This window comes from Dama dama, chromosome 30, assembly GCF_033118175.1.
Source record: "Dama dama isolate Ldn47 chromosome 30, ASM3311817v1, whole genome shotgun sequence".
NCBI classification, from domain to species: Eukaryota; Metazoa; Chordata; class Mammalia; order Artiodactyla; family Cervidae; genus Dama; species Dama dama.
In genome coordinates, this window is record NC_083710.1 from 81,099,081 (window position 1) to 81,112,054 (window position 12,974).

Genomic DNA, 12,974 nt, shown 5'->3' on the forward strand with positions numbered 1-12,974 from the left:
TTAGAATGAGTTATCGAAGTTAATTTTGGAAATAAAGCCCACATAGTCCATTGTATGGAGTATAAATAGTGTTACCCGCCCCCCTCCCCCACTAACTGCTGTCATATACTTGTGTTTGAATTTATTATGGTTCATTCCTGAGCCAGCATCACTCTTAAGATTCTTTGGAGAACAATCTAAGTCTAACTAGATGTTGTTAAATTCTCAGGCCACGGTAAGTGTGACTGTGGCAGATGCAAATGTGATGAAGGATGGTTTGGTGACGCTTGCCAGTACCCAACCAACTGTGACCTGACCAAGAAAAAGAGTAACCAAATGTGCAAGAATTCTCAAGACATCATCTGCTCTAATGCAGGTAAGAATTCTGTCCCCAGAGCATCCTCAAATGAAATCATCAAAGTTGGGTTCTTAATGGAAATATGTAGGCGTCGAGAAATGTTGAACCTCGGAGTGAGACTGCTTTTGAGTGTATTTTTTTTTGAAATGAAATTCAGATAAATCAATTGGGGAAAATGTCATCTTGCTGAGACTGGCAAGTCTGAGGCTCTCCAGCTGTTCCACATGCCTGCTTCAAGCAGGATATTTTCTGAAGTAAAAACCCCTGACAGCATTTTAAGTCAACTGTGAGCCATGTTTTCAAATGCTGGGTTAATTCTTTTTTTTTTTGGGGGGGGGGGGGTTAATTCTTTTAAAAAGGACTTGGATAAACTGAATTAATTGTTCTCTGTTACAGATCAAGGGTGCTTTGAATTCATATGTTACCATCAAACAGAACTAAACTTTTCAAATTTGATGGAGGTTTCAGATGCCCTGGATGTGAAACCCATTGAAGAAGATAGTGACAGCAAGAGTTTTATTTAACTGAAATATTTTTCTATCTTGTAGATGTCATTTAAAACTATTTTCTTAGAAATGTACAGAGGAGTTCCTAAAATTAATTACCCAAATCGTATAAAACTCAACAACTATGGTTTTGGTTTTAATGGTGTTTAGCCAATGTTACTAGACTTAAATATTCTTTTGACAGTTGAGCACATAGAAGCTCAAAGTCAGTTTATATTTGCAACCCTGGTTGAACCTGGGAATGCTCCTGTCCTCACTGGAGGCTTTGATTTCACTTCTTTGGCATCTGATATGAACTGGAGTGGGTTTTTAAAGTTCTCTGGGTAGTTCTTCAGCACAGTGGTCCCCAACCTTTTTGTCAACAGGGACCAGTTTCATGGAAAAAAATTTTCCAAGGACTAACAGTGGGATGGAAAGTTTAGGGATGATTCAGGTGCATTAGATTTATTGTGCACTTTATTATTATTACATCAGCTCCATCTCAGATCATCAGGCATTAGATCCGGAGGTTGGGCATCCCTTCTTAAGTAGATCTGAGGGCATGAGTTCTTGCTTTGTCTGCTCCAGGCCAGGGTTTGACGACACAGGAATACCTGCCCTCCTGAAGTTCCCGTGGTTGGTGGACTCCCTTTGCAATCAGAGCTGGGACTTTTCCACAGTCTTGACTGAGAGGAATTGCTCTGTGTAGATTCAGTGCAGTAGGCTGTTTTGTTCATAGTAATCAGGGCTATTTCCAAGGCAAGTTGTGACTGGTGCAGCCGGGAACCATGACGGAAGTCCTGACAGTCAGGTCACTTCCTGTCTTCTCCTGGCTTTGCACCAGCACTTCCTTCTTTTCTTTCTTCTTAGTAAAATCTTTTTACTTTGGTTCACAATACCTACCCTCCAAACACACACACACACACACATGCAGACTCACACACACACTCACCCTCTCTCTCAACTTCATGCTTTCTAAACTTCTTTTGGTAGTAAGAAGTTTCAAAATCAATTTCAGTTTTGTTTCTTTGTAGTCGTATTTTTGGATTGATTGATTTTCAAATCTGTTTTTTTTTAATAATACATTTAATAATTATTAAAAATTTAATGATATTTAATAATTGTTAAAAATTTAATAATGCATGTTAACCACCTAAGGATTAGTTTAGGAATCCAAAAGTGTTTCACTATTAAGGAATCTAAATGTGTGATTCACTACATCATCATCTCAATACATCTGAAAGGAGAAAATTTACAGAATTGTTTTAGCAAATGATGAAACACGTTGGATAAGATATAAAATACATTTCTAAGATATGTTTACCTCTATTTTCTAACATGGATACAGTATTTTTATGTAACCTGTCCATATTCCAGTTTTGTCAACTGACCCAACAATGCCTTTTATAGCATTGCCCCCACCTCTGTTCCAGTCTAGGGGCAGTGTTACTTCTGGTTGTCATAAATCTTCAGAATCCTTTAATGTGTCTTTAGACAATTTTCACAGACAGCACAATCTTTTTTATCTCTTACTCTCCTCTCAGTTTCTTAACCTTTCATGTTTACTTTGGGGATCTTGTCCTCACATGTCTTTCTTTAATGTTTACTTCTACCAGCCTAATTCAGGACCACTGCCCACAAGTTGTGTTAGTCTGAGTCCCTTGGACAACAAGGAGATCAAACAAGTCAATGCTAGAGGAAATAAACGCTGAATATTCATTGGAAGGAATGATGCTGAAGCTGAAGCTCTAACACTTTGGCCACCTGATATGGGAAGAGCTAACTTGCTGGAAAAGACCCCTGTGCTGAGAAATGTTGAAGGCAAAAGGAGAAGGGGGCGGCAGAGGATGAAATGATTGGAAGGCATCACTGACTCAATGGACTTGAATTTGAGCAAATGCTGGGAAATAGTGAAGGACAGAGGAGCCTGGCGTGCCACAGTCCATTAGGGTTGCAAAGAGTCGGACACGACTGAGCAACTGAACTGAACTGAACTGATGGTGTTGCTAAGAGTCGGATATGACTTAGCAACAGGTCAACAGCAACAACTGAGTTGTTATTACTTATCTTTCCCCCCTCATACCACAGTGTGGTTTTCAGGAAGCAGCTTGGAGCAGAAAGGGAAGAGGAGCTGTATGGAGTGGGGAAGAAGACTGAAGGGCAGGGGGAGAGGGAGATGGAGCTGGGGACCAAAGGAGTCTCAAAAGCCGACTCCATTGGGGCACAGAATGGCAAGGCACAGCCTGCAGAGCTGAGCCAGAGCAAAGAGACTCTCCTGCACCATCGCATCAGCGATATAGGCTGGTGTTCAAGACAGGGAGTCATCCTAGAAAGAGCCAGCTATATTAGGCAGAATGAAAAGTCAGAACTAAAATAATCTAGCATGAGACAGAAGACCAATCCTAGAGACTGAGCTAACTGGCAACCAAGAAAGAGCCACGGGATGACACAGCATGAACACACGAGTCTGGCGCGTCTGCCGGGGCTTCCATATGCCGCTTCTTGGAGCCTCAGTTGTGAATTCCACTTGATGAGTAAGACAGGAAGGCTCTGAACTGTTGTAAACTTCCCGTGTCACCCAGTGATGGTTCAGATGTGTGGATTGCAGGGAGCCAGCCTGTGGGGGACGTCAGGGAGGAGTTGTAGAATTCAGAGCAGAGACTATGCCTTCTCATCTTCCCTGAAAACAATGATGGCATCGTAATCCTCATGATGGTACACCTCTCTCCCTAACCGTGAAGTGCTCCTGGTATTCCAACAGATGAATTCTAAAAGCCTTGACCAATATTCTGGATCCCATACTTTCTGCCTGCAGTAGACACTTTTCTCCAAACTCAAGTCAGAGTCTTCACTGTTCTTTAATTCTTCATCCTTGTGCCTTAGTTCAGACTCTTTCTTTAGCATCACAAGGTTTTTCTCCATCTCCTCTTCTTGAAATTCTATCTGTATACCAAGTGCCAACTCAAAACTTACTTCTTCACTGTGCCTTTCCTTCTTCACAGAGCCAGCCTGAGGTTCATGCTATCTTTATAGCATTTGTCACAAATCTGTTGCAAATGTCTTTGTGTCATCTGGTTTCATATATCCATTGTGTAATAAGTATCAATCATCTAGCACATTCTTCCTGATCTCTGATTTACTTGGTTTTAATTTTATTCCTTTTATTATCTCCTATAGCACCTACAACTTCACCAGTGATATAATAAGCAATGAGAAAATGTAATGAATAGAGATGTGAATGGTTGAAAGAGAGCATGAATAATGTGAAAATGAAAAAGAAGGGTGATAATTAGAAAAAAAAAAAAAGAGATGAGGCAATCCCATGAATTGTAGCATTAGATTCAAAATGAACTTTTATAAATCAAAATAGTTTTCAGGGGGGAAAAAACAAGAAAATGAAATTTAATAAAAGTAAAATTCACACACATATTCTCAAGGAAGAAAAATAATAAGCTCAGGTTCTGTGAAATCACCATTTATTTGTGACTGTGAGAGAAAGAAGTGTAACAGAATCACACAGAGGGTTGGAAACCAGGAAACGGTGTGATCCATAAATATAAAATGTGTCTGGAGAAAATATTTGGGAATATGACTAATACACTCGAAATCTTAATGGGAGAAGACAAAGGACCCAGCATTTTCTGGAAGTCTACAATGTGCTAGACACAATAGAGTTTTTAGAAAGATGACAGGGTGATATATTTATCACTTGTTCTTCAGAGTAGCTCTATGAAGTAGACATTATTTGCAGATAAGGAATTTGAGAGTTAGAGATAAAAATAATGACCTCAAAAGTGTATAGCTAGAGGGGATTGAGACATGGATTTAGCTTCAGATCTTCATTAGTCCTAAATCCATGCTCCTTCTGGTTCAACACATAGAGAATTTCCAGTATTCAGTAGCTCAATTCAAATTTCAATATCTTTAGTTCCTTTCCATCATTTACCTCTCAAAACCAGTCACTGAGTCATCTTTTCTCAAAACCAGTCACTGAGTCATCTTTTCTTTCTCCTGAAAATATCCCCATTTGTATTTTCTTTTTTCTAAACTCATGGCCATAACCCAGGTCAGCCTCTATCCTTTTTCCTGCAGACTAATGAACCAACATTCCTTCAAATCCACTTTGCCTCATTTCAATGTATTCTCCATGTGACAACCAGGATAACCTGGTGGAAATGAATGCCTGATCACATGACTCCCTTGTTGAACTATTTCAATGGCTTCTCATTATTCTTGGATGAAAGTTGGAAATCTTTAATGAGACCTCTTTGTTGTTGTTCAGTTGCTAAATCATGTCTGACTCATTGCAACCCCATGGACTGCAGCACACTAGGCTCCCCTATCCTTCACTATCTCCTGGAGTTTGCTCAAATTCATGTCCATTGAGTTGGTGATACTGTCTAACCATCTCATCCTCTGCCACCCCCTTTCTCCTTTTGCTTTCAATCTTTCCCAGCATCAGGGTCTTTTCCAATGAGTCAGCTCTTCCCATCAGGTGGCCAAAGTATTGGAGTTTCAGTATCAATCCTTCCAATGAACACTCAGGGTTGATTTCCTTTAGGATTGACTGCTTTGATCTCCTTGCAGTCCAAGGGACTCTCAAGAGTCTTCTCCAGCACCACAATTCGAAAGCATTATTCTTCAGTGCTCAGCCTTTTTGATTTCCGTAAATTTCACCATTAGTTGCCTTTTTTTTCTTTCATGACATCCTCTGCTTTATTTTCCACTATACACCAGCTGTCTTTTCCCCCCTCTTATTTCCTCTTTTACTCCAGAGCTTTTGCTGTTGTCTCTTGCTGGAAGTGGGCTTCTTCATCATCTCACTTCTCTTAGCTGTTATTTTCACTTGTCTTTCAGTTCTCAGTTTAAGAGCCATTCCCCAGGGACCCTTTGACCACCAGGTCTCAGATGAATCCCCTTACTATGTGTTTCTGCAACACTTTGCACTTCTCCATTTATTTTATCACTTTGGTTTTTACTCATATAAAACTTTAAGAGGAGGTTATGGCTGAATCAATCTCCTGTTGCATTTCCAGAGTCTAGGATGATATCTAGTGAATGACAAAGTCTCAGTTACTCTGTGGTGACTGATATGATGATCAATTAAAGATCAAAAAATAAGCATTAAAAAGGAAGCTACTCAAATGTACATTCTACTTCTCAGTATCCTTTGAATGCTGTTTTATTGTCAGTGAACTCATTCTCAGGGGCAGTAGTCAAATCCTTATAAACTTGACTGGGTATGTGGAGAGTGGTAGACCAGATGGTTCTGGTGCCTCTGTTTCAGCCTGGGTCACCCTGAGGTTCTGGTGAGGTTCTAGGACTCCATGCATAAGGAAAAGCCACTCCGGGCCCTTTGTCATAAGGACATGGGTATCACTTTAACACTGCAGATATGAAGTTTTTAGGAACATCTGAGTTTTTCATATATTTAAATTTGATAATGAATTCCACAAATATTTATTATTTAAATAATAAGCTCAAATATTGTGCAAAGCATTGAATAAATAACTGGTGAGGAAGATAAGCAAGGTTACTTTTCTCAGAAAGCTTAGCATTTTCTGCTTTAGTTCACTCAGACCCAGGTGTAATCAGAAGATATTCATTCATGCATTGATTGGATGGACATTTATAATGTAACTCTGCTCTTCGGGAGTTCAGATTTACATTCATGAAACTATTAGAGGTCAATCATAATAGCTGTGTGCTATAAAATGTAACTAATGGGCTATAATAATCTAAAAAAAAATGTCATTATCCATCTCATCATACCCACAGTAAAACCTAATTGGAGTATAAAATCGATTGGAATTGTCTTTATCCATGAAAGAAAGGTTAAAATTCATTAATTATAATTTATATGCATTTAACAAATAATTTTTGCCTTGTTTTAATGGTTTAGGTACATGTCACTGTGGCAGGTGTAAATGTGATAATTCAGATGGAAATGGACTTGTTTATGGTAAATTTTGTGAGTGTGATGACAGAGAATGCATAGATGATGAAACAGAAGAAATATGTGGAGGTATGTATATTAACTTTGCAAAAAATAATGTAAGTACTTGATTTTGTCACCTACTTCATTGAACTTTTATCTCTGTGAGTTTATGCACTGAGTTTACTCATTTAAGCTGAACCTATGTTTATTTGGAAAATACTTCATGTAAGGAAATTTAGACTAAGGCATTCAGAGCAGATTCATAGACCTTTGTTGTTGTTCAGTCACATAGTTGTGCCTGACTCTTGGCAACCCCATGGACTGCAGCACGCCAGGCTTCCCTGACCTTCAGGGAGCAAACTCTCCCGGAGTTTGCTCAAACTCACGTCCATTGGTTCGGTGATACCATCCAACCATCTCATTGTCTGTTGTCCCCTTCTCCTCCTGCCTTCAATCTTTCCCAGCATCAGGGTCTTTTCCAATGAAAAATTGTTTATAATTTTTATCTTGCAACCATTTTATTGAAGGATTATTTACAGTGTTGTGTTAGTTTCAAGTGTGCAGCATAGTGATTCAAATAGTATATTTGTGCACATATATATTCATTTTCAGATTCTTTTCCATTATAGGCTATTATAAGATATTGGATATAGTTCCCTGTCTTATGCAGTAGGTCCTTGTTGTTTATTTTATATAGAGTAGTGTATATCTGTTAATCCTAAACTCCGAATTTATCCCTGGTATCCCCTTTGGTAACCGTGTCTGTTTTCTATGTCTGTGCATCTCTTTCTGTTTTGTAAGTAAATTCATTTGTATCATTTTTTTAGATTCCACATACAAGTGATATTATGTGATATTTACAGTAGACTAGTAGTTTTTTGAGTTTTTCTCTTTAATTTTTTATTAATTTTTTTAATTGAAGTATAATTGCTTTACAGAATTTTGTTGTTGTTTTCTAGTGCTTTTTAAATGCAGAATCAGATTGTTCCCAGAGAAGAGCCAGATCATTATGGCAACAGGCCAACTGCATGCTTCTCAAGTAGTCCTAGTTGGCCTCCATCTTCTTTGCTCAGCTTTTACTCGGCCTCTTCTCCCACTCTCTCCATTGCATGTTTTAATTTCATTTTCTGTCCCATTTTGAACCATAACCCTGTAAATACTCTCATGTGCTACTGGGGACATTGAAGACCAATTGGATTATTAGCCTAGAATCTATCCCTCCCCACACACTTAGATAACTTTTTTCATGATTGTTTCTATGGACCACCATTACTTAATCCATTTTTCTGTTGTACCGATTATTGCAGACTTGCCAATGTCAAGAGCTGCAATGAGTAATTTGTATTCATTAGATAATTTACCAGGATCTGGAATGACTTGCCCAGGTTAAATGGAATTTAGACTCCTGTCTGTCTCATGCATGGCTTCCCTGATGGCTCAGTGGGTAAAGAACCTGCCTCAATGCAGGATACGCAGGTTTGATCCCTGGGTTGGGAAGATCCTCTGGAGCAGAAAATGGCAACCCACTCCAGTATTCATGCCTGAAAAATCCCATAGACAGAGGAGCCTGGAAGGCTACAGCCCAAAAGGTTGCAAAGAGTTGGACACGACTGAGTGACTATGCACGCATGCACGTACTGTCTGATGCCAAAGACTGTCCTATTGATTACTCCCCACAGAGAGCTGCCCTGGAGTTTGGAGCTCCATGAGGAAAGCCCTTCTTACCACTTGTATTATATTAATAGCTCCCTTCTCTTCTGCTTCCCTCTCTGCAACTCTCTGCCCAGGGTTTCGATCATGACTAGCACAGGGGAGCAAAGTAAACAGCAGTGAGAATCACTTCAGTTTGGTAGCACTCTTCTTTGCTGTTATGAAACATTTTAACCTGCTTACCTCTGGCCTAATCTCTCTATCCATAAGTAATTAATTCTTTCACTGACATCTGAAGAGACTCCGTCCACGGAATCCTATCCTGCATACCAAATGGATGATTTCAGAGGAGTATTTTCCCTGAAAGGATCAGGAGCCAGCGGGGTGGGGAGGAACCAGAAGGCCATAAAGTGTCACTAAGCTGTCCCTTGGTTTACAAAACAAATTGAGGCTTCAATTCCTGTGGTCATCCAGATGCTCTTATTTTAGGTCAGCTCGGATCTCTGTCTCTGGTGTCCTTGCTGTACCACCAACCAGGATAAAACAAACATAGAGAAGAACCTTCATTTTTTCCACCCAGTGACCTAAGCTTGATGCTGCTCTGACAGTTCTGCTAAAGGGCTTGTTCCAAAATGATTAGAAATTAGATAAAGCTACCCACACATGGGGTGTGTTTGTCTTCCTGATATTTTATTTGCAGTTATCACAGATCAAAACAGAGGAAGGGAACATGTGTGGAGCCAGTGTTTTCTGATGCACACCACCAAAGCAAAGTCTATTTGCATGTGTAAATAGAAACACTGACCTGGAAAGAACAGGAAATGTTTAACGCTCAACCTTTCCACTCATTATTTCTGTTGGTTTGAGGCTAAAGCAATTTCATGGTGCAAACTCTCTGACCACAGACAACCAACACTGCCATAAAATCCTCTGGTGATGACATTGAGTAGGAGTCTGGATTTTTCCATGTGTCATTCACATGAAAACAGTCTGTTGAGAGGTGATTCTACTGCCCAATAGGGAAGCAATTCAAAAAGAGATTTTCTTGCTCCATCAGTTTGCACAAAGCAAAGAATGATATTCATTGTCTGGACTGTGTATTGTCCTAAGGCTTATATTTTATCTCAGTTATCCAGCTATGTCTTATTACAGTATTTTCACTTGAATTATGAAGATATCTGCTTAATTTTGCCTATCTGCATATGGTAAAGCTTTACATGATTTATTCTAATAATCCTGTTCATCTCTATCTCAATGATTTTTTAGTATAACCTTATCAGTACTGAATTTTATAAACATACAAAGAATTTGGGTGTGAGGAATGAAGATTTATGATCAGTTGTTAATCTCATGGTAAGCTTTACATGAGATTAACAAACTGCTGAATGTTACATAAATTTCTTACAATGACAGAGGAGATAAATTTTGAAGATTTCTGAAATTATACTACTTTAAGTATAATCTACTTAAAGGAAATTCTACTTTAAGAAGTTAATCAAGTCTTAAAAAAAAACACTGACTCCCAGGAAAAGCTTTTAGTAAACAGTTATCTTGTTTTCTTCCAGTATAACCCTCAGGTTCCTGAGGTTTGTGATATAACACTGGCTTGTGATATTTTTGTGTGCATACATGTAGAGATAGTTTTAAGTTCATGAATAAAATATATAGCTTTTATATTTTACTACTGATGAAATCATTTGATAGTCTTTATGTCAGCTTGAGTGAAAAAGTTAAAATTTGCTGTAGAAATGATCCTTGTCTATTAGCTTGTGTGCTTAGTCACTCACTCGTGTCCCACTCTTTGCGACTTCATGGACTGTAGCCTGCCAGGCTCCTCTGTCTATGGGATTCTCCAGGCAAGAATACTGGAGTGGGTAGCCATTCCCTTCTCCAGGGGATCTTCCTAACCCAGGAATCAAACCCTGGTCTCCTGCATTGCAGCCGGCTTCTTTACCATCTGAGCCGCTAGGGAAGCCCCATCTCCAGCTTAAGAGGAGGTTTCCTGTAGATACTTCAGTTGTAGCTCATTTAGACAGAAAGCATGACATTATACATTGGGTCCTTGTGTCTTTCTCTGTATTTCACTCTAGCACTTTCTCTTCATCTCTGACTCTCTCTGTCTCTCTGATATATATCTGTATGAAAGAAGCCTCATCTGAGAGGCAAAAATAGCATGAGACCAGCATATTTTATTGTATTTTTCCCTTCGAATGTGCATGTTCCAGGCCCTACTGAAACTCCTGCTGTTGGCCAGAAATGCCATAGTGTTTAGAAAGAAAGATAGCCTTGCTATTAGTTTCCCATGGACTTTATGGGATGATGGCTGATGGAGAAGAGAGAGGCAAGAGCAAAGACTTTAGCCATAGACTGATAAAGCATAAATTCCTGTAAGCAGAAAGAATAGACTAAAAAACCTTTTGGTAAACCTTTTGGTGTTGTTTTTCATCATAGGTGCAAGAACTCACGTTCATGGTTGTTGTCATAATTACAGGAAAAAAAAGAGGATATTAGAGGAGGTTTGGGGCAAAAAAGACTTGTCATCTTTTGGGAATTTGTAGGGCTGCTGGACATGGGCACAGAAAGTGATGAGGTGACATCATTACAGATTGGATGGACATAAGTATGAACAAGCAGAGTAACAGTTTATGGAAGGGTGGGAACTGCAATGGTGTGGGGGCAGCTGGACACAAAACAATGGGCTGCGCTTACCTAGCCCTTGTATCCTCTTGACAGATAGGGATTGGACTTTAATACCAAGGGTCCATGCTATTTTATTTGTAGTTAGTAGTTAAGTAGCTACTAAAAGTTGATTCAGCTGAAACCCTCTGCCACATGGTAAAGCACAATAGCTTGTTGGATACTGTTGAATGAAAAGATGAAATATTTCCTCTGGTTGAAGAAATGGCTCAGTCATTAATACTGTGCACCCAAAGAAGTATGCACCATTGGTTTCTCATGGTTGATTTCAAATAACTCAAGAAATGCTCTCAGAGTGAATGCTTATATACATTTGAGTTTGATGTACACATTTGTGATCGGAGGCCTGGTAGACTTTCTCTGTCTTTCATGCAGTTTCTTGAACATTTTGTCATTTCCATCAGCCATCTGGCTAGGACAAATCCGAGGACACCTTGACTTGCTTTCTGTGTGTGATGACGTAGATATGGGCACACCTATGATGTTTTGGTGGCAGACTACATAATTTGATTATTTTAAGCAAGAACCGTGGAGCGGGTTGATTATTTCCAAAGGCAGAAGTGATCACCAAGAGGTAGAAAGTTAATTCTGCTTTTGAAAGTTGCTTTTTTTCCTCACTGTATAAAATTCATTTTGGGTAAAGGCCACGGAAAGTGTTACTGTGGAAACTGTTACTGCCAGGCTGGTTGGCATGGAGATAAATGCGAATTCCAGTGTGACATCACCCCCTGGGAGAGCAAGCGAAGATGCACATCTCCAGATGGCAAAGTCTGCAGTAACAGAGGTGTGTCTTTCATACTCATTACTACATAATTGGGGAAAAAACAAAGCTCTTAATTATTACCCCACCTTTTCTGTGTATTTCCTTCCATGTGGAAGTCATCTTTTATAGGGTTTGACTTTGATGTAAATCAACATTTCCTATACCAACAAGCGTCCCTTTCTTATTTTTTTACTGGGCAGAAGGCAGAAAGATAAGAAAGTTGCTGTCATACTTTCAGCTTCACTGAACAAATAGTTAACTCAGGGACTGTAATTTCTTTGGCAGCCCTCCAGAAATGACATGGTAGAGCAAAAAGGCGATTCTTGTAGATACTTCTGTTAAATGTCTCTTGACTCACAGAACCAGCTACAACATGAACATCTAATTATTCAGAGAGCATTCCAGAAAAAACTTGTCTTATCTTAATTGAGTCAATCAAAGGCTTGGTTACAATACCGAATTGATATGGAGTCATTTAACTTTGATACACAATAACAAAATGTGATAGTGAATAAAATATAGCCATGTAAAATTGAGATTGACCTTAGGCAGGAATTTTAAAAATATATTAGTATTGCTATCATGTAATTTAAAGTGAGTTAACTAAGTGTTGGTATCAAATCGATGAGTATTAAATGCTTGGAAGAAAATTCTTGAAAATACACGTTGTTTTTCCCTTTGTCGGCTGTCCTGGTAGATAAATAGCCATGTTGGACTTTTCTGACTACTTGAAGTTATCAGTAAGTGGTCAGTTTCCTTCTATAAAAAAGTTAAAATCTAGAAAGCTGGAAAATTATTTTTTTGCATTTCTGTAAACGAATGATACATTTTAATAGGTAATGCTTACATGGAAAGCCTGAACACACCACCAGTTTTATCTTTTTAAAGGCTGACACAGAAAAGTAGAATATGCCCACTTTCTGTACATAGAGAAAGGAAAGCAAAAGGCCTGAACTTGGGACAAAAATTATAAAGAAAAGTCCTCTCTTTAATTTATGCAGAGTTGGTCTGATTATTTATCATACTAGCTCACATATTTTCATTTATTATATAAGCTATGCAGGAACCATTGCTTCATGAATGCCTTGTTGATGGATATTTAGA

At 38.8% G+C, this 12,974-nt stretch overlaps 1 protein-coding gene across 1 annotated transcript in view; it reads left to right on the forward strand.

The window, feature by feature from the left end:
• The window catches only part of ITGBL1 (integrin subunit beta like 1), a 213,959-nt gene that overhangs the window by 93,312 nt on the left and 107,673 nt on the right, over positions 1–12,974 (forward strand). Inside the window, exons 3-5 of the mRNA XM_061132991.1 lie at positions 209–355; positions 6,725–6,847; positions 11,751–11,891. Coding sequence (XP_060988974.1) covers positions 209–355; positions 6,725–6,847; positions 11,751–11,891 — 411 coding nt within the window. The remainder of the gene's footprint in view (positions 1–208; positions 356–6,724; positions 6,848–11,750; positions 11,892–12,974) is intronic.